At 42.8% G+C, this 23,182-nt stretch overlaps 1 protein-coding gene across 1 annotated transcript in view; it reads left to right on the top strand.

Moving 5' to 3' along the window:
- Window positions 1–23,182, top strand: part of NELL1 (neural EGFL like 1) — a gene marked incomplete in the record, with an annotated part of 909,119 nt that overhangs the window by 133,501 nt on the left and 752,436 nt on the right. Inside the window, 1 exon segment of the mRNA XM_027771205.1 lies at window positions 7,957–8,127. Coding sequence (XP_027627006.1) covers window positions 7,957–8,127 — 171 coding nt within the window.

The following is a 23,182-nucleotide window of genomic DNA, read 5'->3' on the forward strand; positions in this document are numbered from 1 at the left end:
CTTTCTCTTCTTATCCTGATATGGTTAGGTCACTGTAGATGGAGGAGCACAGTGTGGTAGAACTTGGCAGACCTGGTATTGCATCTTGTGGGTTATGTAACTTCAGGGAAGGTGCTTTATCATGTTGAGTCTTAATGTTACCACTTAGAATGTAAGTATTAAAACAACTATCAATTGGTCCAACCAGTGTTGAGGATAATATGGAGGTTCCTCAGATATCTACAAATAGAACTACCACGTGATCTGGCAATTCCACTTTTGGGTATCTACCCAAAGGATAGGAGAACGCTCAGTTGGAAAAGTGCTTGCACATCTATGTTTATTGCAGCAGTAGTCACAATTGCTAAGATGTGGAATCAACCCAAATAGCCATGAACAGATGAGAGGATTGAAAAAGTGTGGTACATACACACTATGGGATAGCCATAATAAACGAGATCCTGGCATTCGATAAAGAGTGGACAAATGTGGAGGAGTTACTGCTGAGTAAAGCAATCTTGGCTATGAAAGAGAGACATTGCATGTCTCTACTGAACATACATGGGCGTCCGCACTCTGTGGTGGAAACGGAAAGACTAGAGGATATGGAAACATGGACAATGGTTAGGTATACTGAAGATAGTGTGGGAAGAGGGTGGGTGGAGGAGGGAGAGTGTGAGGAAAGAAATTAAGGAGAAAAATAGAGACAGGACACTTATGGGAAACAAGAATGGATTATCATCTGTTGATGGTAACGTGTATACTATATTCAGCCGGATTGGTGTTAAGCGTATTCATGTTGGGTAAATTCACTTTACAAACTAAGTGGTGGATAGTGACTGAATGTATCAAATAAATCTAAAGGGATCAGCAGATGGCATAATGCTTATGTCGCTGTACTTTCACAGTCGACCACGGTTTGAGTCCTGCACTCGGCAGCTTAAAACTCATGCCGGGCATGTGTGTGCATGCCCATAATCCAGAGAGGAGAACAGTGGAGAAGAGATTGCAGCATAGCCGTCTCCTCTGGGGGGTGATTTCTCACTGTCTGTCTCTGTCTGTCCGACAAGCACACATGCCATATAGCAAAAACTTCTCTACCAACAACAAAACAAAAACTGTCATGTATGATTGTTGTCAGAATTAGAAATAATATATTCAAAATACCTGACAAAGGGCCTGGCCCTACAGTCTACTGACTAGGGAGCTGGATCCCAAATGTCCAACTGTGTGCTTAGAATCCCAGTACAAGTGGCTTGAAAAACACATTAGGTGCATGTGCATACATCCCTCAAATCCCAGTAAGCTGGAGAGATGTAGGAGAACGGATTGCAGCGTGACTGTGCTCTATTTGGGGGTACTGTCTTCTTCTCCCTCTCTGTGTTTCTCTGTACCCTCTGGCAATTACAAAAGATACCTGACACTATAAAAAGTAATGAGATGCCATTACTGGGAATACTCACTTTAGTATCTACCAGACCCAGGCTCAAGTCATAGGCTTACCACCTACAGCTGAATGAGCCTCATATCTCTAATACCTTGTTCAGACATCAGGGTGGTGGTTAACACTATGGATGCATGTTGTTGCATGAAGAATGGATTCTGGAGCTAGACTCCTCTTTCTTAATCATACATCTGCTCTTATGTACTTGCTTCGTCTTGGACAAGTTTTAAATAAACAAAGTATTAGAGATAAGAAGCTCGTTCAGCTATAGGCAGTAAATCTATGACTTGAGCCTGGGTCTGGCAGATACCAAAGTGAACATTGCAAGTAGCAACATCCTGTTACTTTTTTACTAGGTCAGACATCTTTTTTTAATCTCTGTGTGCCTTGGTTCCATCCTTTATAAAACAAGCCAGGATGATAACCAGTAGTTTTTAATGCTGTTATAAAGACTGAGTAAATATTTGTGGAATGATACCTGGTCTGTGGTCAGGGCTATAGAAGTGTTTATTTAGGCCCTAAACAAATACCTCACAAGCTTGCGTAGGGATTATTTTGATATAAAATATAATGGCCCTAAGGCGGTCCTCCTAGTAAGAAGTACTCAACAGACATTGGCTATTACTACTTAACCAATGTTAGCTATATTGGTTATGTTTTTCTTATCATTGTCATCATTTTCACTTATAGAGATTGAATAAACCTTTACTGAGGTTCTACAAAATTGTGGACACTATGTAGGAAAATGGACTTTTTCATCATCTTGAGATTTTTCAGGCTTTGGGGAGATTGTCTACCCAGGTGCTGTGTTAATATGTGGTGACTTGTTTCTTTCTACAGAAAGTAGCTGTAGGCTTTCCTGGTTTTCTCCCTCTCTTGAGAATTCTGCCAGGGGTAAACACTGGGTAGGACCATAGCCTTGTTTTCAAACTCATGGGAAGCATTTGTTTATCCAGGGCTGCAGAGAAGCCCCTCTGAAATGTTGGCAGGTCCTGCCCTGACTCCAGAGTTCTTTGGGACCTGATGCATTTCTCTAAAGAACCTACTTTTTAAAAAGAAAATATTCATTTAATTTTATTCATTGTTATCTTTATTTTTGTTATAGGGCACATGCACTCACTAGAGACAGAGCAAAAGTGAGAAAGCAAGCTGCCGGGTCTGGGACTTGAAATGTGGTCACCTATGTGGTAGTCTGGTGCCTCCACTACCATGCCCACTTACTGGCCCTAAAAGTGACATTTTCTAAGAAAACTTTTGCCTTAACTAGTGACTTAGTACTAGATAACATCTAAAATAAGCTTTTTCTGTTTTGCCTGCGTGTAGAAGTAACACCTTCATTCAACCATGACTACTTGAATGTTTTGAATGATATATCTGTCTAATCCATTATGTATCTGATCTCAGACAGGGATCCCTTAATGTCAATTTTTGGGAAAAAAATAATAAAACATTCTGGTACAAATAACTTGGTCAATAGCAGTCTACCTATACTATTTGGATTCATTGTTCTGAATTACTTGATTTCAGTTCATGGTAATATTAATTTTACCTAATATCCAAGGGAGGGAGGTGTCTGGGACATATTCGTGCTGGTTCTGGGTAGTTTCTACATAGCACTTAAGCCAGGGCTTGGGTTCTAAAAATTCAGCTGGTTTGCTTTATGGTACTTTGTGCGAAAGGCTCGGGATGTTGGCTGATGGGAAAGGCAGGGTTCGCATGTGTTCAGGTGCATGGAGCAGAGCAGGCGATGTTCGCAGCAGACCGGTCTGCACAGTGCCTATGTTTAAGTGCAAGAGTCCATCACTTGACTATGCCCAGAGCATGGTGACCAACATGGGGAAGGATCTGGAAAGAGGAATAAGGTAGGTTCCTTGTCCAGAGGGGCTCATGGTCTAGGTGAGGGCAGGAGTGTGAAGGGAGGAGCTGGAAACACTTGGCCTGAAAAAGGATGACAACAACAACAAACTGGGGTGTGGTGGGCATATCATCGCTGTTTTCAAATATTTTCAGGACAAGCAGGCTTTTCTGGGGACCAAAGAGCATTGGAACAACACACTTGGCAGAAGCCCAAGGCATCTGAAGGAGAAATGCTGCTCATGGGATCTGGTGATGGGTTTATTACTCATATAGCTGTCTTGTTACCCTCTCCGGACTCCCAAGAAAACCCCAAAGCACTTGAGGGCTGCAGCGTGAGGACTGGTCAGGGAGAGATGGCTCATTAGACACTGGTTAATGCTCCTGTCCAGTGTCCTTTTTCTCTAAGCCAGCACCACATGGCGCCTATTCACTTGCTTGTACCATCAAACTTCTCCCCTTCACCAGGACCAGCTGGCCAGGATGTAAAATGCCACCTGTGTGCTCTACTCCAGGCTGCAACTTTCCTGTGCACATGAATCATCTGGGGGTCCTACTGAAACGCAGATTCTGACTCAGCAGGTCTTAGGTGGGGCCCAATCATTGGAATCAGCCCCGGAGATGCCGATGCTGCCGGCCTGCCTATACACCATGTTTTGAGTAACAATGCTGTACTACAAGTCATGGTCTTCCCTCCAGTGACAGCCAAATCCCATCAGGCCAGTGGTCAGCTCTTCCAAGTTGCTATCAGAAGTAAGCCTCACATCTCTTCTAGCAGAGGGTTATGCCTGGAAATATGCCTTGTTTCTTTCCAGACCTCATGAAACAATTATATTCAGGTGTCACTTAGCCAGCCAATGTCTTAGTCATCCCTAGGGCCATTCAGCAGCTATTGAACATATTTTTTTCCAAAGCACATCAACCTGACTTTTGACTTTTGTCCAAGTTGTTTGAAATACAGCACATTTTAAATGTGTTGTACACGATGTCAGCAACTTTATGCTAAGAAACAAGTATCCGTTTGTGACTACTGGGGCAGATTTCTTTTCTCATTGCTCTATGTTGTGGTTATTGCAAGGTGACAATGTACTCCTAAACTTTTTAAAGTGATATTTAAATGATTTTTTATTAATTACTTTTTATTTAATTTTATTTATTTATTCATTTATTCTTAGTTTGAGCAGAGAAAGACAGAGACAGAGACAGAGAGAGAGAGAGAGAAACTGTAAAAGCAAGCCACCAGGTCTGGGACTCGAACTGTGGTTGGCCATGTGGGAGTGTCTAGCTCCTTAGCCACCATGCCACCTGCTGGTCCCAAAGTGATATTTAAATGACTTTTTAAATACAATGAGTACTTGTTTAATGAGGCCATACTTGATGAGTAATGATTAAATCTAGCAAACTGTGTTTGGCTCACTTTTTAATGATTCTGTTGGTGATTTTTATGAGTACCCCTCAATGTTCATCTATTTCTTCCATGAGAGAGGGGGTGTACCCCCAACAGGATCCCCACACCATGTTCCATCTCTGGCTGCAGCTAGCCAGGATCATGGACATGCACACACACTTCTGGAGTGTGCACAGGGAAACCTTGGGGTGTGGACCTGGGACTTGGCACCTGTGACAATGTATGTGGCCAGAGCATTGAGGCGCCTTGTGTATCACTGCACCCCTGTGGCTAGATCCTGGGAAGATTTCAAATTGTTATTGATTGAAGTCCTTTCAAGTTCATGTGCCTTTCCTCCAGGAGTCAGTCATTGGTCAAAATAAAGCAACGGAAAGATTTCTTGTGATGCGTGTATTTTGATTTTGATAAAATCTCAACTGTAAGAGCATGCCACTTTTCTCTACGGGAGCTGTGAGGTCTTGGCCAAGGTGCTTAATATCCTGGTCATAAATGAACTCATGTAAAGTAAGGGTAATAATATCTACCTTGAAGCAATTAAATGGGATGTTTATCGATAATGTTATTAGGTCACTTTCTGCCTTTCTGTAGGGAAGGGACACAGTTTGTTTCCTCCTTCACTAGTCTTAAGGCATCTTAGAACCAGCAGGTGGTGTAATAGTTATATTGCTGGACTCCCACATAGTCAACCTTGGTTCAAGTCCCAGACTGGGTGGCTTAAACTCATGTTGGGTGTGTGTGTGTGTGTGCCGAAGAGCCCATGAGGAGAATGGAGGAAAAGGGATTGCGTGGTGGCTGTTGCCCTGGGGGCAGGGGGGGGTGATTTCTCACTTTCGTCTGTCTGTCTCTGTCTTTCTGGCCAGTGCATGCAACCCATAGAAAAAAACCTCTCTTAAAATAAAATCTTGAGAATAAGATCTATATTTTAAATCTTTTTTAGTCCTTCATTTTTGATTGGTTAAAGGCATTTGGAATGAATGAATGAATGATGAGATAATTATTAAAGTCTTGTTGACTTTTAAGATTTCTGATTACCTGATTCCCGCCCCTCCCCATGTTTTAGCTCCTTAGAAGAAATTGAAGAACTCCCTTAAAATAAATATCTTCTATATTAAGGGATTTCCTTCTAGCCAGTCCTATAAAATATGTATTACATTAATTATTACTAATAAGTATGTACCTGGGCCCAGGAGCTGGTGGCTGTGGTTATAAATAATCTCTTCAGTTTCTGACCTTGGGCCTAATTCTTTGTACTGGCACAAATGAGGTGGGTCAGAGGCTAGCCTTGGCTCTCTGCTTCCCCCGCACTGCTCTCTTGGGAAGCTCTCCCATGAAAGATGAACAGGAAATATGCATTTGTTCTCTGACATGAGATTTGGGAGTCATGCATAATAGAGCCTGGGTTTCATGATATATTCATTTCTGTCCTCAAGATGCATTTTGTCTTTTAGATTAAATATAGACTGGCTCAGGGGTCAGCCCCACTCAGGGCATTAGAGGAAAACTGTGCTTCCTCCAAATCTAAGGATTTACCTCGGTTACCTGTCTAGAGGAGTAGCTCCTACCTTGTCTGTGTGATTGAGCTGCTGGAAGTTAGTGCCAGCTGAGTCCATCCTCACTACTTTTTTTTTTGGGGAGATTTTTGCTATACGGCACATGCTCGCTCCAGAAAGATAGAGACAGAGAAGCAGAAAGCGAGAAATCACCCCCCGGGGGAGTGAGTGCAATCCCTTCTCCTCCATTCTCCTCTCGGGATCTTGGGCACACATGCACACGTGCCAGGTGTGAGTTTAAGCCACCGAGTCCGGGATTCAAATCGCGGTCGGCTACATGGGAGTCCAGTGACATAGCCATTATGCCAACTGCTGGTCCCCCATCCTCACTACTTTGTCCTGTGCCCCCGGATGGCAACAACCTGGTAGAAGGTGTGTAAAATGTAACTGTCAAACTCAGATTTGAGTTTAAATCCTGGCTTGGGTATGTAATTTAATCCATGAATCTCAGTTTTTAATGTCTAAAGAGGGCTAGTAGTGTTAGTCTTGCAGATTTCGGTGGGCGATGAATTAGTATTTGCAAGAGAAATCACCCCCCGGGGGAGTGAGTGCAATCCCTTCTCCTCCATTCTCCTCTCGGGATCTTGGGCACACATGCACACGTGCCAGGTGTGAGTTTAAGCCACCGAGTCCGGGATTCAAATCGCGGTCGGCTACATGGGAGTCCAGTGACATAGCCATTATGCCAACTGCTGGTCCCCCATCCTCACTACTTTGTCCTGTGCCCCCGGATGGCAACAACCTGGTAGAAGGTGTGTAAAATGTAACTGTCAAACTCAGATTTGAGTTTAAATCCTGGCTTGGGTATGTAATTTAATCCATGAATCTCAGTTTTTAATGTCTAAAGAGGGCTAGTAGTGTTAGTCTTGCAGATTTCGGTGGGCGATGAATTAGTATTTGCAAAATATCCAGTGCAATACCTGGCAGTGGGATCAGCCCAGTGTAGATGAGAATGATGAAGATGCATTTCAGAAGCAAGGCAGAGAAGACTCAGTCGTTGTGGCACCCATGAAAGTACCAGCTCTGGTGAGTGACTGCAGAATGTCCCCCAGTCGCTTGCTGCATTCAATGACTAAAGTGCAGAGTACAGTCTCGGTGCTAAAATTTCTCATGGGTCTGGAAAACGTGATCACAATCTCTGTCACATGTTTCATGGTCATTTGAGATGCCGATTCATGTGTGAGTAGCTTCAGCCTTTCTTCCCTCAGTATCTAGCGATTGTTCTGTTTTATCTTTTGTCTTGGGACAAGGAAAAAGACTGATTACTATCTTGACTCTGATGATACGTTACAATACCTGATGCCAGTGTGACTTCTATTTCCTTTTAACTCTTGAAAAAGTAAAAATGGCAGTCCTACAAATAAACATCGATAAATCCATTCCACGTGAATGGTCTTTTTCAGACAATAGAAGTAGGGTTCTGAACCACACATTTTTAAGTATTTGAGAGACTGCACCACGCTTTGCTAATTAGCTTGTGGCTTGTTACCTCACAGGGAATCAATTGATCTCCATTTCAGAGGCTCAAGGTGTCACCATGAGAGGCCCTTAGACAATAAGCGAATTGGGTCTCACACAGTACAGTTGATTTCAGGTCATGGCTCTTCATGTCATGGTTAGCTAATTTTGGACTCTGAGAACCCTGGTAGTTAGCGGGTGGGATTGATGATGGCTGTGATATCTAGAACTAAAATAAAACAGATTTATTCCTTTGTGCACAGCTATTTGGAACTGGAGAGCAGTGGCCTGAGAGATGAGATTCGCTATCACTATATACATAACGGGAAGCCCCGGACAGAAGCACTTCCATACCGGATGGCAGACGGACAGTGGCACAAGGTCGCACTGTCGGTTAGCGCCTCTCATCTCATGCTCCATGTCGACTGTAACAGGTATGTCTTTGTCATTGATGATTTGGTGTCTCTGCCCTTGAAGTCAAGCAATGGGAAGGGGAAAAAAATCAACCCTCTTCAAGACTTGCTGGGAAACAGAAACCAAGGGACCCTAATTGTAATTTAACCTTCTGAATGGGCCATTAGGCATGCTGAAATGACCAACCATAATATGATAAGAAAACAGTTCATTAAGATGAAACTGTGTCCTATGATTAGGAACAAATGTACAAAAGGTTGATTACAGATTAGGGAATATTAAGTGCTCCTCGGTGCGCTCCCAGCACTGGCTGAAACTCCATGGAGCTGTGATCACAGTTAACTGTGATATATTGTTGTTGAGTTCGTTCCACTTGGGAGCGAATAAGCCAGTCTACCTTAGAATGAATCCGAGAAGCCTGTGCTACTGAAGTGGCTAATTCTATTTCACTTCATCAAGCTCAGCTTTGCTTAAATATCTTTTCCAAGTGGAGGTTTCTTAAAGAGGCTGTTCTTTGAATTTCTTGGGATTGATACCGTCCATTCTGTGCAGAGAATGAGCCTTCCACATGTCCAATGATAGCAGTTCTAATGGCGAGGACTGCAGGGTTTCACCGGCGGGTGGGGTGGGAAGGAGACATTGTGATGTTTGCCGCTGGAGTAAGGTTTACTGACAGCTGAAGCAGGGAGGAGACTGTTGGTCTCCATTGAATAGTTTGTGGCTGGGCAGCTGGATAATGGTGGTCAAGGGGAATGTTTTGATCTCTCCAGAACCCACTGAAAATCCTTATGGATAGTGATCTGAGTCCAATTACAGAGAAGTTTTCCATTTCAAGCAGTGACCATGCATTGTTGGTTCTCGTTAATGATGCCGTCAAAGTTAAAATGAGTGTTCAGCCTCAGGGCTGGCTCCTTTGGGCCCTGGATAAAGAAGAGGCATGCTGGGGACAGCCTGCCTTCCAGGACCCATCAAGAAGAGGGCTATTCCAAGGTCAGTCAGCTACAGTCTCGCTTGTACTTCTCACTCCGGTCAGCATTCTCTTTTAGGAGAAAATCTCAAAGTGTAGAGAACTAGTATCAGGCTTTCTATTGGGATTAACCACAGGTAAGGTTTGAGGCCTCTTTCTGGTCTGTGGCTTATGAACACGGCTCTATCCTGTGTAGTTTGTGGGTTCAACCCTAGTGTCTGGCTTAAGGGAAAGCCTGCTATCTCAAAGTGAGTCTTGGCTCATTTCAATGTGATCTATTTAAGGGGCTTTCTAGAATTCTGAGCAATTCTGTCTTCAACTGGATGTGAGATGTATGTTTGAACAGAGTTTCCATAGAAACCACTGGGTCCTTTTCACTCTGCAGACCTGAGCTGGGCAGTCTGGATAAAACTAGCCCTTAGCTACTGTCTCCATTTTCTCCTTAAAGAGCTTATTTGTTCTCTAGGACTACAGTGGCCAATCAGGAAGAAATCCTGTTTCCCAGGACTGATGACCCATCTGCTGCCTAAAAGGGCCTGCAGAGGGGGGGTATTGTTGTCCTTCTAAGCCAGAGGCCAGAAAGAGCCCTCCAACCCTCGTTGAGTAAATTCCAACGGAAAAGTCCTAGAGACACTACTGTTTTCTTGCTGTGCAGATATTTGCGTCTTCCTTCCAAATGTTTTACTCTTCATTTCCTGACATTCTTCTCTTTGGAGATAGGAAAGAAGAGGGGACAGGACTTGTCTTTGCTAAGCTGTGATTTAATGTTTTCAAAAAGTCTCTGATCCTTGTGAAGTATCCTCTTTGGCTGTCCTCAGCACTTGCTGGCTGTGTGAATTTGGACAAGTTAATTTTCTGCCTCTCTTCTTCATCTGTAAAATGAGCATAGTAATACCAGAACTTGTTTAGAGATGAAAAGTTCAGCGAGATAATCCATGTAAAGTACTTAGGGTAGTGCTTGGCCGTCAGTGTTTAGTACTTGCCTGTCATTTATCCTGCACGTGTTTGGTGCCTCTTTGACCTGTCCTCTAAACTTGGATCCATGGCACATTCCTCATGGCATCACGGCCTCCCTACCGGAAGAGGGGGAGAGGATGGGCGACCTGCAACCTACAGTATTCTTTTAAGAGTCAGCCCCATTTATAAAGGATGAACTGAGGGAATTCTAAATATGTCTTCCCTTTGCTGAATATTTTTCACACTTTGGCTTATGGAATAACACATCCTTTATGTAAGAGCTTAGAGGGAAAACATGAAATTGCTGCCTTTTACTAATTTATGGACTGAAAACACAAATGGGTTTTCTGGATAGGCCGGAGGGAAAAAGGCGCTGAAATGCCAGGCCATCAGAAAGGTAAGTTTGAATTTGTGTGTGAGAAAAGTCTAGGAACATGGTTCCAACAACACGAGTTCCATGACTACACATAAGAATTCCCTGGGAAACTTTTGAAAAAGAAAATATGCATAACCAGACCCCATTTGTGATTTTGGTCTGATTCCCTGAGGGTGGAAACAGAGAAGCTACGGTTTCTTTGTAGGCAGCCCTTCCTTGGCACTAGGGTTTGAATTTCAAACCCACTGGTTTAGATGGAAAGGAAGGAGGCTGGAGGGGAGGCTGGGCTATAACAAATAAATGAGGGACTCTGGAAAACCAAGTATCTGAAGCTAGTTCTTAGAAGGGGGATGAAAGGATTGAGAGAACATTGTTGGAGCCAGCAGGCTGTGTGGTGGTGAAGGTGCGACTCCCACATGGCCAACTATGGTTCAAGTCCCAGATCTGGTGCCTCGAGGTCACGCCAGGCACATGTGCGTGAGTACCCAAAATCCCAGGAGAAAGATGGAGAAGAAAGGATTGTGGTATGGCCATCATTCCAGGGTTGATTTCTTTTTTTTTTTTCTCTCACTGTCTCTCTCTCTGTATCTCTCTGGTGAGAGTATGCACCCTATGGCAAAAATCTTTAAAAATAAATAAACAAAAGGAGAGGGCAATGTCTAGTATACTAAACTTCTTCCTGAGTTTCTTCCTGGCCAGCGCTAGCTGACTTTAGAGTATCAGAAGTTCTGTCCCATATATCAAACCACTTGTCAACCACTTCTTATCATGGCCGGCCTCACAGAGAGTGAATTTCACAAAGGCTGATTTAAAATCTCTCAGCTATGCTTTTCATACCACCTTGAGATACTTACTTTTTGATCCTCCTTTCCCTTGGACTTACATTCTTTGCTTTCTTAACTTCTCATCAGCTGGAGTTCTGCTGAAAGGATGATCAATGGAGGCGATGATACATAACATTTATTGAGAGTTGAGTGTGCTAGCCAAAGTGCTTAGCACTTTCTGTAGATGATAATTATATAGATTAATTCACTCCCTACTCATGCTGTTATGTTATTTTTTTAGCATGCAGAAACTGAGTCATTATTTGTCTGCATTTTCACTGCTGATAAGTGGTAGCACTAGGAATCGAACCTGTCAGACCCATGAATAGCTGCCTCTAACTCCGAGGCTGTCAGTCCAACAGAGGGGACCACTGGCTCTGGATTTTGAACATGAAGCAAGGACAGGAGCCAGATATAGTTTGTAAACCAGCTTGCTCCTCTCTTCTATTTTTCTTTACCATGTCTTACATTGCTGATCCTTGAAGAGTTTGGACAGATGTGGAATCTAATTAATGGAGCCCATTGCACTGGTGTGAGAGAAGAGACCTGCCTCTACTACAGGCCAGGTGATACACGAGGCATCACATTCCCTAGGATAGCCATGTGGGGACGATTTTAGTAGGCCCATTTTGCAGATTTGGAAATGAAAGGCCCAGAGAGGGTAAGTAAACCACATAATATAGCAGCCATAGAACCAAACTTTGCTCTGGGATATATGCCTCTAAACCTTCACCTCCTCTCCACACCTCCATCATAGACTGTTAATGGAATACACCGCCCGAGACATTCATACTAGGGTGTCTTCTCTGCAAGAGAAGCTGCAGCAGGTTTGGGGACCCTGAGAACATCTAAACTCAGGAAGAAATTCCCCAGGCGATTTCATTGCTCCGAGGAGCTTTAGTGTGGCAGTATCTTGCCCTTTTTTTAGGTTAGAATTCAAGATACCGAGCTTTTTCAGACCTAATTGCACGAATTGTCACAAGAAAAGCAAATGCTATTTTAGTCCGAAGTTCGACACTTTCTGCGGGCTGCTGTGACTTACACTTTTCCCTTGGTTCAGCTGTTTAGCTGGGCCTAGTGAGGAGCTGGCAATGTGTGGGTAGCAGATTACTTCCAGTGAGAAACATAAAAGGAGCCATTCAGCTGGGTGGCCAGGCTGATTATCTCCATTGCCTTGGGTTTTCTCAAGCTGTCTTTTATATTAATAGGTACCCACAAAGCCTAGAATAAGGCCTGGACTAATCTTCCTCAGAGTCTCTCTCTCCATTCTCAGTTCACTTTGCAGTCTGTCCCCATCACTCAAAGGGCAGAATCCAGTAACATATGGGATTCAGACCGTGAGTGATCTTTTCCATTCACTACAAAATGGATTTTCTTTCCTTCTCTTTATTTGGTAACTCTTAATTTTCAATCAGCCCATCAAATTAATGTATTGGGTGCATGGTCTCTGCCAGACTCTGTGGGACAGTAGGAAATAAAAGTGCCTATGTCATCAGGAAGTTCAGGGCTTATTCATTTAGTCACTTTGAATTCATTCTGAAACAACAAGACCCCTGTAGTGATTGGTCCTGATCCCTAGTTATCGGACAAAATCTGGACGCAGACCGAAGCCTTGTGAGCAGGTCAGTTTGACAACTCATAATGGTAGTGGAGCATTGGAGAAAACTAAAACAGTGACTTCCAGCATCTTGGTTTTGCATGAAAGTGGAGCTGAGCTCCTCAGCAGCTCAGGGATGGACTGAGCAGTGGTTTCCATTCAAATGATAACATACATTCGTCCAGCCTCTGGCCAGCTCTTTTTGCAATTTGCAGGTGTCCCTACCCTAAGCCAACTGCCTTATGCCTGACTGCTGGGAAAAAAAGTTTCCCTTAAGCACAGTCTTCATATTTAAACAGAGCTCTCAACTCTCATTTATTAAGATTTGTGTGTGTGTGTGTGTGTGCCTCCTACACCCACACACTTATCCAGACCTGAAGCCTGATTGACACTCTGACAGGTTAGCTCAGTGATTATATTCTAGACAATAAACTTATTTAGTTACTACTTTTAACATATGCTATTATTAACCACAGAGCACATTCATATTTTTTCTTAAATACCTATTATCTGTCTGTCTGCCTAGCTATCTCGGTTTGTTTATTCCTTTCATGAGAGAGAGAAAGAGAGAGAGAGAGAGAGACAGACAGACAGACAGACAGACAGAGACACAACGACAGACAGAACCCCCAATAGGGTCATTATGTTGTAATTCACACCCACTGTCAGCCAGCCCAGATCATAGGCATGTCTGTGCAACCAGCTCGTACAGGGAGAGAGCTTGGGACACAAACCCAGGGTTCCCATGGATTTCCCATGTGGGTTCAGCATTGTGTTCCTGTCACAGTACTGCCTGGCCTTGCATCCAATTCTCACATACAACTGATCTTAAAAAGCATGCAGAGGCCCAACAGGTGGCATAGTGGTTAAAGCACTGGACTACCACTTGGCTGACCACAGTTTGAGTCTTGGACCCAGAGGCTTGAAACTCACACTGGACATGTGCATACAAGCCTAAAATCCCAAGAGGAGAATGGAGAAGAAGGGATTGTGGCATGGCCATCCCTCTTAATAAGTAATTTCTCATTTTTTCTCTGTCTATCCAGTGAGTGCACGTGTCCTATAGCAAAAACAAACAAACAAAAACTTTCTTAAGACACACACACACACACACACACACACACACACACACAGAATCAGAAACCAACCTTACTGTAAATCAGTGAGAAAGGCAGTAATTCAAAATTTCTATCTAATATTTCACAGTAATTTCAGGATATGAGTATCTGTTTATACATGTAGATTTTTCATACATGAAAATATGTTGATTTTGCATCTTCCTTTTAGGGAACTCCTAAAGTACTTACAAACATCATCTTATCAAACCTTATGATCCTTAAGGTGGTTAAGCCACATGTATAATGCACTGCATTGGATTAATACAAACATTTTTGCTATGGTATGCAGGGGGAAATTAAGAGATGACTATCAAAGGTTACAGCTTCCAAGAGATCTTGAGAAGCTGAGACTCAATCTCCCAGTTCACTGATTTCTATATTCTTTACATCACAAGTGGAAATAACATGCATACAATCATTATTAAAGTCAATTATCACTAGAATAAAGTTGGAAGCTAATGTATGTCTCATGTCCAACTAACATGGCCCTCCAAATCCCTTATCTAGGAAGAGATGCAGGTGAACTGGGAAGACAGGATGTACCCCAGTGTAAATTAACAGTACAAAGCAGGAGTCTGAGAGACGTCATAGACAGTACATGATAAATTGCTGGAGTCCTGGTAGAGACAGTCAGGTCTTCAAGATCACAGGAGAGACAGTTCCTGGGGACTTAGAGTGGTCTCTCAGTTTCTTATCATCTCAGATAAAAATGCATGGCCATTTCTGCAGCTTTACACTTTACCACCATGTGACTCAACTCTGTACCAGTCACACAAGAGTTTGGTTTGGAACAGGGTTTATCTTGTGGGCATTTAGAAGCCAGTCATAGTCTGGTGAGGGAAGAGTGTACGGGTGAGCAGTATCAAGTAGGCGGTAAGGAAAGCCTGGAGGGAGGGAGGGAGGGAGAGAGAGAGAGAGAGAGAGAGAGAGAGAGACAGACAGACAGACAGACAGACAGACAGACGCAGAGGCAGTATGGGAAGAAAAGAAGGACGACCTGTCTCCCATGTTTCATATTCCAAGGATATAAGCTCAGTGTTTTAACCTAGGCTGAAATGAGTTTTGGATGATTGTCTTGGTCTGGTCATTCATAAAATACAATTTTCATGCAATGATGCAGGAATGTGAAATTGGACAGTCTTGTCTTAGTTTTCCCATTCATTCACGAATATGCCAGAAACTGTGTTCGCATCTTTAAAATGGGAGGGAGTAACAGGAACTCTTCTACCTTGTGGTTGCCATAGGAATGTATTTTTCTATGTAAAAATATGTCATGACTTTCCCAACGACCTAGTAGAGAATATATGCTAAATCTTTGGACAGTTTCAAGCTATTTCATGAGCATACAGCATCATCAAGTACTGTCATATATAGAATATTTTAAAATATACTGTAAATGAGTAGATGTGGTCATGTTTTAACCTCTGTAAAATCAGTAGTTTATGTCCCATGGCTTCAGGACATAGTATCTATTCTGGTATCAGTGTGAGCTTTGAGGGCACTTAGTTCCCTGAGATTATTCTGATTGCCACATCTTAGGCAAGGTTTTCTAACAGCATGTCTAAATTCCCTGGTCCGTAGTGCAGTACAGTGGTGCATGGTTTTTACACCTACAGGCTTGTTTTAAAAATATGTAACTGGAGCAGGTTTGGGAGAGAAAACATCAATGTGATCAGCTCTTTTCTTGATCCTAACAGAGCTTTGAGACTGTATCATGGCTTCTTTCACTTTTTATTTCATTTCCTCTCTCTGTATGTTCATAAATTTACCCTCCCTCCATCCTGAGCCAAAATTGTCGTGGTTTTTGTGAAGGGATGTAAAGTTTTATTGAGCGCAGAAATTCATTTGTTATGATTGTCTGGGTCTCCTAAAGCCCACATAGATGAACAAGATATGTATTTTTTTCTTCTGTACTTTACAAAGTTGGCCTTTTAGCACAAAAATATTTGGTATTTAAAATTTTGAGCTAAAAGAAATTGTTAAATTTAGACGACTCCAGGCAGGTCATTTACAATCTTTGGGCTTTAATATTCTATAAAGAGGAGCCAGGACTAGAGGGCTTTTAGGTCTTCTTTCATCTCTGGCCTTCTGGGTATCTCTGATTCTAATATGTCATCCCAATGCTTATTTCAGTACTTGCTTTTCCCCCTTCAGGACCCTGGAGAGCGACCCAGCTTGCCTTCTTTACTTTGGACCAGCAGGGGGCTGGCTTTTTTTTTTTTTTTTGAGTTGCCAGTATTGCATACTGCTAATTCCAAAGACTCAAGTTTACTTAAGCCTAGTCTCTAATTTTATCACTGGCTTTCCTCCTTGCTGGAGTAGGTGTGAATATACAATTTTGGATGCTGAGGGATGTTGGCCTCTTGTTCTTTCTACCTTGTACTCTTACTTTCTCCCAGAGTGCTCTTCCCCAGACATGTGACAGAGGACCACCTTTTGGGGTGCAAACTGCCCTGGTCATGGAGGCCTTGGTCGTCGGGTGACCTACAAGATAGACTAATGTAGTGTAGCAGGCAGATGATGGATAGTTATGCTGTTGAAACCCAGCCTCCGAATACGGAAGGAAAGAAAAGTCTTTGCAGCTAAGTTATAGAGATTTAAATAATGAGAGAGTGAGAGCGAGAATGTAAAGATCTAGGTGGACAATGTAATTCATTCAAAGCTGTATGTTCTTTGGGAAAATAGAGAATGACTGCTTAATTGTTAAGACAACCTAGACATTACAGTGTTGGCTGTGCCATTTTGACTGAGCTGCCTGTGCTCCTACCCATGCATTCTATTCAGGACTATTCCTTTCAGCCTGACTAGGTGTCCTATTGATATCAGTAGCAGATCTATGGCTAATTTTGTCTTTTCAGGGACCTTCATCTCTTCCTCTTGTTCCCTGGTGGGTTTAAATATGCCTTTGGTTAACTGCGGCCTTAGTGGCAGAGAGAGGTAGGGGGCAAAATAATTCATTGAAGTGGATGGTGATAGAGTGACCTGCATACCCCTCCATGAATCTTCACACCTGGGCTTTCAAAGTTACATATAGAAGAGACTAAAAAGAAATACAATAGAATCTTCTTTGTATCTGGTGGTTTGTTGGCTACCTGAGGCCATTGGTAGAATAACAAAAAGGCACTTTATTGCATACATGAGGCCCAGCATTTATTCAAATAGATGGGAAAATAAGACTTCATTTCCAACTTGTAGTGATTTCATCTACATGCCCCCAGACACATCTCGTGTTGTCATTGTGTTGAATGAACACAGGTTTATATGGAGGGGAAAATGGGCTGCAAAAGGAAGACATGTTTCCTTACAGAAAGAAATGTTGACGCTTGCATTTTTACTGTTCTAATTTTACTCTGTGATTTTGATGGCTATGCATAGCTACTTAATTTGAAAAAAAAAAGCAAGAAAAGAAAAAGTTAAATCAGAACAATACACATGATGGAACTCTATTTGAAAAAATACATAGACTTACATATTAGTTGTCTGTTCCTTTTATGCTTTGCTTGTTGGAAAGGAGGATTAGAAGTTAAAAAAATGCATGAGTCATGGAAACTTTTTAATTAAAAAAATCTAAATACAACATTAGTTTTTCACTTAAGCCAGGGGTACTGATGTTGTCATCGAAAAGAACTGATTTTCTCCAATATTGCAAAGACATTCATCTATCTCCTTGGAAAGTTTAATTAAACTAGTGTTGTAAATAATAGCAGCCAGAGCTGTCGGAGGCAAGAGAACAGATAAACAGATGCACCTGTTCAGCGGTTCTTTTAGGATCTGTGTTGGGCATGGGGGATGAGGATGGGAAAGCTGGGAAAGACAGATTTCTAAGCATTCTTCTCCCTACCCTAACCCCAAGTTCAGTTGACTTTTCTTTCTTAGCTTATCCTTTGTAACTTCTATGTTTCTTCCTGTAGGAGTTCCAGAGTGGGGGAGTCAGCTAGTTAATGTGCCGAGACCCTCACCTGAGGGTTTTCCTTGGGATTAGGATGGAAATAACTTCTCTTCTTCTTACAGGGCCAACGTGATGCTCTCTCTAACTCTTCCTCAGAGATGTCATGTCGTATCCCTACTTATTAGAGTCAATTAGTCTGAAGGTATCACTTTCCTGACAGCAAATTGCACGCATGAACTTACAGGTGTCAAGTCGGGGCCATCAGCTGGTGTTTTGGGACACACAGTGTGCCTGTATTACCCAGAATGGAATTGCATTTCCATCGCAGGTAAATAGCCCTAGGCTGTGATTAGTCCTAGTGTATCTCAGTAAAGCAGTCACCTAACTTAGCAACTCAGCGCACTTTTGCTTACAGCTGCTTTCTAGGTGTGTTGCTGTGTTTGGCAAACAAAACAAAACAAAACAAAACAAAACAAAAACAAAAACCAAAAACCAAAAAACGACCAAAAATGAAGAGGCTGGGAAAAATTAATGATTCAAATTTCTTGAATTTTGACAGTTTAACCTCAGCGGCCCAGTACCATGCTGGGAAAGAATCAGACTCTTTACTCAGTCATTACTGAGTTGAGGTTAGTGTTTTTCCCTTGAGATGATTCATACCTGAACTTCATTATAACCCTGTGAGGTGGATGTTCTTATAAATGAGGATCTTTGAGGCACTTTAAAACAGTGACTTGTCCAGGGGTTCAGTAAGTCAGTGGTAGACTAGACCCAGAGTCTAGATGTGCATACTTATTCCTTTTACCAGGGAACTACTACTATTACTATTTAAAAAATAAACTTAGCTGGAGAGCATGTGCGCTTGGGAAGGGGAGAAGAGAAGAGAGAAAGAAAGAGAGTGAGAAAGCACCCTGCCATAGAGAATGGTCACACCACAATCCTTTTTCCTCCATTTCTCCCTCCTTTCAGGATTTTGGGTATATACACATGCCTGGTGTGTTTCCCAAGTCACAGGATCAGGACTTAAATGGCACAGTCAGCCAATCAGCCTTGAGACTACTATGTGAGACCAGCTTCTTGAACCGCTATGCCACCCAAGGGAGGTGTTTTCTGTTGCTGTTTTTGTTTTTTAACCTGTTCCTCATCCTGCGCCCCATTTGGAGTCACTCAAGCAAGTCAAACAGCTTCCTCTGGGCTAGCACGCAGTGCTTGGACCTCCCCCTACTTTTTCTACTTCTCTTCCTGTTTATTCTCATCCCCGCATGGCAAGACAAGACTTCCAGCTTCTCGTGGAAGAAGCACAAGATGTTTAATATAAAAACTGGGACAAAATTTCATTACTTTGTGAGACAAGGGCATTGGCCACCTCACAAGACTAGCTCTGTGCTGGGCCCAAATCTCTTTATAAATTTCAACTTTTGCTGATCAGCTAGTCTTCAGACTCCAGGATGCTCGTGTGGCATCATTTTAATATTAAGACTTCTTCCCTCCTGGAATTTGGAGTGTTGATCGGTTCATGACTTTAGTACCACAGAGACATGACCTATTGTTCTCATGTGGCTCATATGCCTTAGATCTGCCTCTGTCCTGATGTGTAACGGCCAAGGACCTCATCTCACACCATGACTGACTGCAGATGAGCCGTTCGGCCATTTCTTCAAATGTGGGATAGACACGTTACACTAGTTTCCAGCGTTATGTATGTGTTTTTACCTGCTCCAGTAGAAATTTTGATATTCACTATTTCATGGTGACAGGCTCTGTATTCTTTAAGGTGACTTTGCATTTGCAAGGTCTCATTAAAAACTACTGGCAGTGAAATAAAGAACTGGGCAGTGGGGAACCCCCATTTAGAAGGGCATTTGTCATTATTGCCTCTTTTATTGGTACCTAATTAGATACATGCTAATACCTGCAGGGGTTAATAAAAGAGCTCAGGAGGGAGGTGAGCACGTTGTATTCTAATTTTCATGGACAGTGATTTCTCATGGATGTTAGGCTGATACATGAGGACCTCAAACTGCTCACCTAAAGACCACGGTACCTTCCCACCCCAATACATAATGAAACCCATGTAATGACCACCTGTAAGTTGTAAGATAAAGGCCCCAATTTTCAACATGGCTTACAGAAGTTTTGCGTAGTCCCCCTTGTTTTCTCCAGTTTCAAGTTGTACTAGTGTTCTACTTCCTTTACCTCAAGTTCTTTTAGTTCTTTACATATAACCGTATTTGCTTAAGCCACAGGATCTCTGCACATGCTGCTTCTAGTATTCATGCCTATTCATCTTTAATTTTCAGACCAAAAGAAAGTGGCTTCTTATATTCTACACTTTCACCATAAAATAGTGTCTGCCTGCCTGCCTTCACCCTTCTCTTCTCTTCTCATCCCACATTTTTGCCCCAGGATATGTACACTCACGGGAGAAGGACAGAGGGAAAGTGAGAAATTGCCCCCCCCCAGGGGGGGATGGCCACACCCCACTCCCTTCTCCTCCATTCTTCTCTCAGGACTTTGGGCATGCACAAATATGTGCCCGGTGTGATTTTTGAGCTGCCAGGTCAGGAACTCAAAGTGCAGTTGGCCATGTGGGAGTCCAGCACCTTAATCACTATGCTAGGTTTTGATCATTTGATGTCTGCTTTTACTATGGGCTGTAAGCACCCTGGGCACTAACTACTTTGTCACTGATGCCTTGGTTTTTTTTTTTTTTTTTTTCTATAGTGCATATGTTCTCACCAGAAAGACAGAGAGACAGACAGAAAATGAGAACACCAATGCCTTTTCTAGAGCTTCCCAGTAGTAGGCAGTCAGTCAATGTTTACAAGCACCTGACTGAATGAATAAATGCAAGAGCTGCTGTGGGAGCCTGGATGCCTGCTTCTGGCCTCTGATTCCAGGCTTCTAGATGGTTCTGAGTTAAGTCTTGTTCTTTTGCCTCAGTCTCCTCATCTATAGAGGATAGGCATCATTTGTACCCAGTCCACTTGCACAGGGCCATTGTGAGAATTAGATGACATCCTGCATGTGAATATGTGCTATAAATTTCAGTGTGCTTTGTAAATATTGCACAGGAAAGATGAAATAATCCTAACATTTTTGTTTTGAACTTATGAGTTCTAAGCCAATTTTCTTTTTGAGGAAGGTTAATTTATAGAAGACCTTTGGTGATTTCCTGGTCTTATTCACAGCACAAGGTGCACCACGCCTTGGTCTCAAGTTGAATTATTGTGGGGCTTGCATCAGTGAGAGCTCTGGCAGGCATGTAGGGAAGAGAAGCTAATTTATAGGTAGGGTGTGAACACAAACGGAGTGCAGGTGAGATGAAGAGGTGTGTGGCCCCTCTGTTGGAGAGCAAGGGCAATTGAGTTCCTGTGTCTTACCTTTGCAGTAGACATAGCACCCTCATAAAGTTCTGTGTACCTGTTTCTGAAAACTGCATTTGAGGGCACCCAAGGCCTGGTGGTTAAGGCAACTCAATCCTCCATGGCCAATGGTGTGGTTCAAGTCTAGGACTCATTGACTTGAGAAACATGTTGGGTGAGCGTGCACACGCATGCATGCGTGTGTGTGTGTGTGTGTATGTGTGTGTGCATGCCCCAAACCCTGAAGGACAGACAGATGGAGGAGAAGGATTGTGCTGTGACCACTTCCCTTTCTATCTCTCTATCTCTCTGCAGCTAGGGCATACACCCTCTCTCTGAGGGGAACAAAAAACCCCTTAAAACAGCATTTAAGACCTATAGTAAAGACCTCCAACTGAGTCCATTAGATTAAGTGACTTGGGAAAGGTTTCATGAGTGTCCCACACTATTTTGGTATAGCCTTAGTATGAAACTCAATGGATGTGTTTCTTTACTATTTTTAAATTATGAAAGGTGCAAGCTATCTAGAGCTAGGTGAAACCCTTTGCCCTGCCCTTAATCTCATTGTACAAAAATGATCATTATTAACAGCTTTAGTTCTATTTCCAGATTTTGTTTTGCTTTACATATACAACACATTTTTTTCTTTTAAAAAAAATTATTATTATTTAATTTTCCATAGGGCACGGGCACTTACCAGAGAAAGAGAGAGAAAGTGAGAAAGTGAGTGACCAGGTCCAGCATTCAAATCACAGCCAGTCAACCACATGCCACCTGCAGGCCCGCAACATAAGTGAGTGACAAGGTCCAGCATTCAAACCACTGCCGGTCAACCACATGCCACCTGCAGGCCCGCAACACATTTTTTTTTCATTAATGATATTGCTCTCCCACTTGCATTTTTGTTTAACAGACGGTAAGCCTGATAGACTGTCGGTCTGAGGCAGGAACAAACTCAGAAGGAATGAAGGCTTCTTTGTTTCTTGCGGCATAGCCTGTACAGCTTTATCCCTTGGCAATGTACAGTGCAGTGCTCACCTGCAAGCTCTAGCCTGATGCTCTGGGCTATAATCCATCTTTCTTGCCTGTCACGCACTGCAGTGACCATAGAAACAGGGCAGGGAGCCAAGAGCCCCTGCCCTTGGATCAGCATGTCCTGTCTCAGCTGCTTGGCTAGGTGAGCCCATGGCAATTAGCCTGCGCTGTGATGGGAGTAACAGGATTGAAATGGGATGTGATGAGGGTCAGGTGCTCTGAGCAGGGGCACGATACTAAATCTTATTCTGTGTGGCTGAATGGAGCTGTTGCTTGCCTAGGTTGCACATCAGGTGAGCACCATGAGGGAAAGGGTAGTTTAGTGGTTAAAAGCTTGAGCTTTTAGAGCCGGATGGAACTGCATTTCAACTCTGGCTTTGCTGCTAACCATGTGGATTTTGACAAGTTCCTTAACTTTGCTAAGCCTTGGTCATAAGGTAGGGGTAATATTAGCATCTTCTTTGTGAAATTATGTGACTTACAGGTGGCAATGCACATGGATTGGAAAGGACACTCTGGGTTACAAATAGTGGCTTAGACAGTAGGGCTGTATTATGCACATGGAGAGTTTAGGTGAGCTATACCTGGGATGAGCTGGTAGCTCAGAAATGATGTCTAGGATGGAGACCCCTTGCATCTTTCTACTCTGCCACCCCAGCACTGTTTCTACTGCTTTCCCAGGGCAAATCACTATGCCTTGTAACTACGTATTTAACATACACCTTCACCTTGATGACACTGAATCTAATTTTGGTGATTCCTCCTATCTGAGCAGAGCAAAAATGAACAGGAGGACAGATCTTAGGAGATAATATTAGCATCTGGTTAACTGGAGGTCTTTCTTACATATGACCATCAGGGCATCTTCAAAAGGCCCTAAATCATGATCAAGTAGGGGACAAATATGTGTGACTAACTCCTGCCTCCAGAGTCCATCCATCCTACTG

The sequence above is a fragment of the Tupaia chinensis genome, unplaced genomic scaffold, assembly GCF_000334495.1.
Source record: "Tupaia chinensis unplaced genomic scaffold, TupChi_1.0 Scaffold000196_1, whole genome shotgun sequence".
NCBI lineage: Eukaryota > Metazoa > Chordata > Mammalia > Scandentia > Tupaiidae > Tupaia > Tupaia belangeri.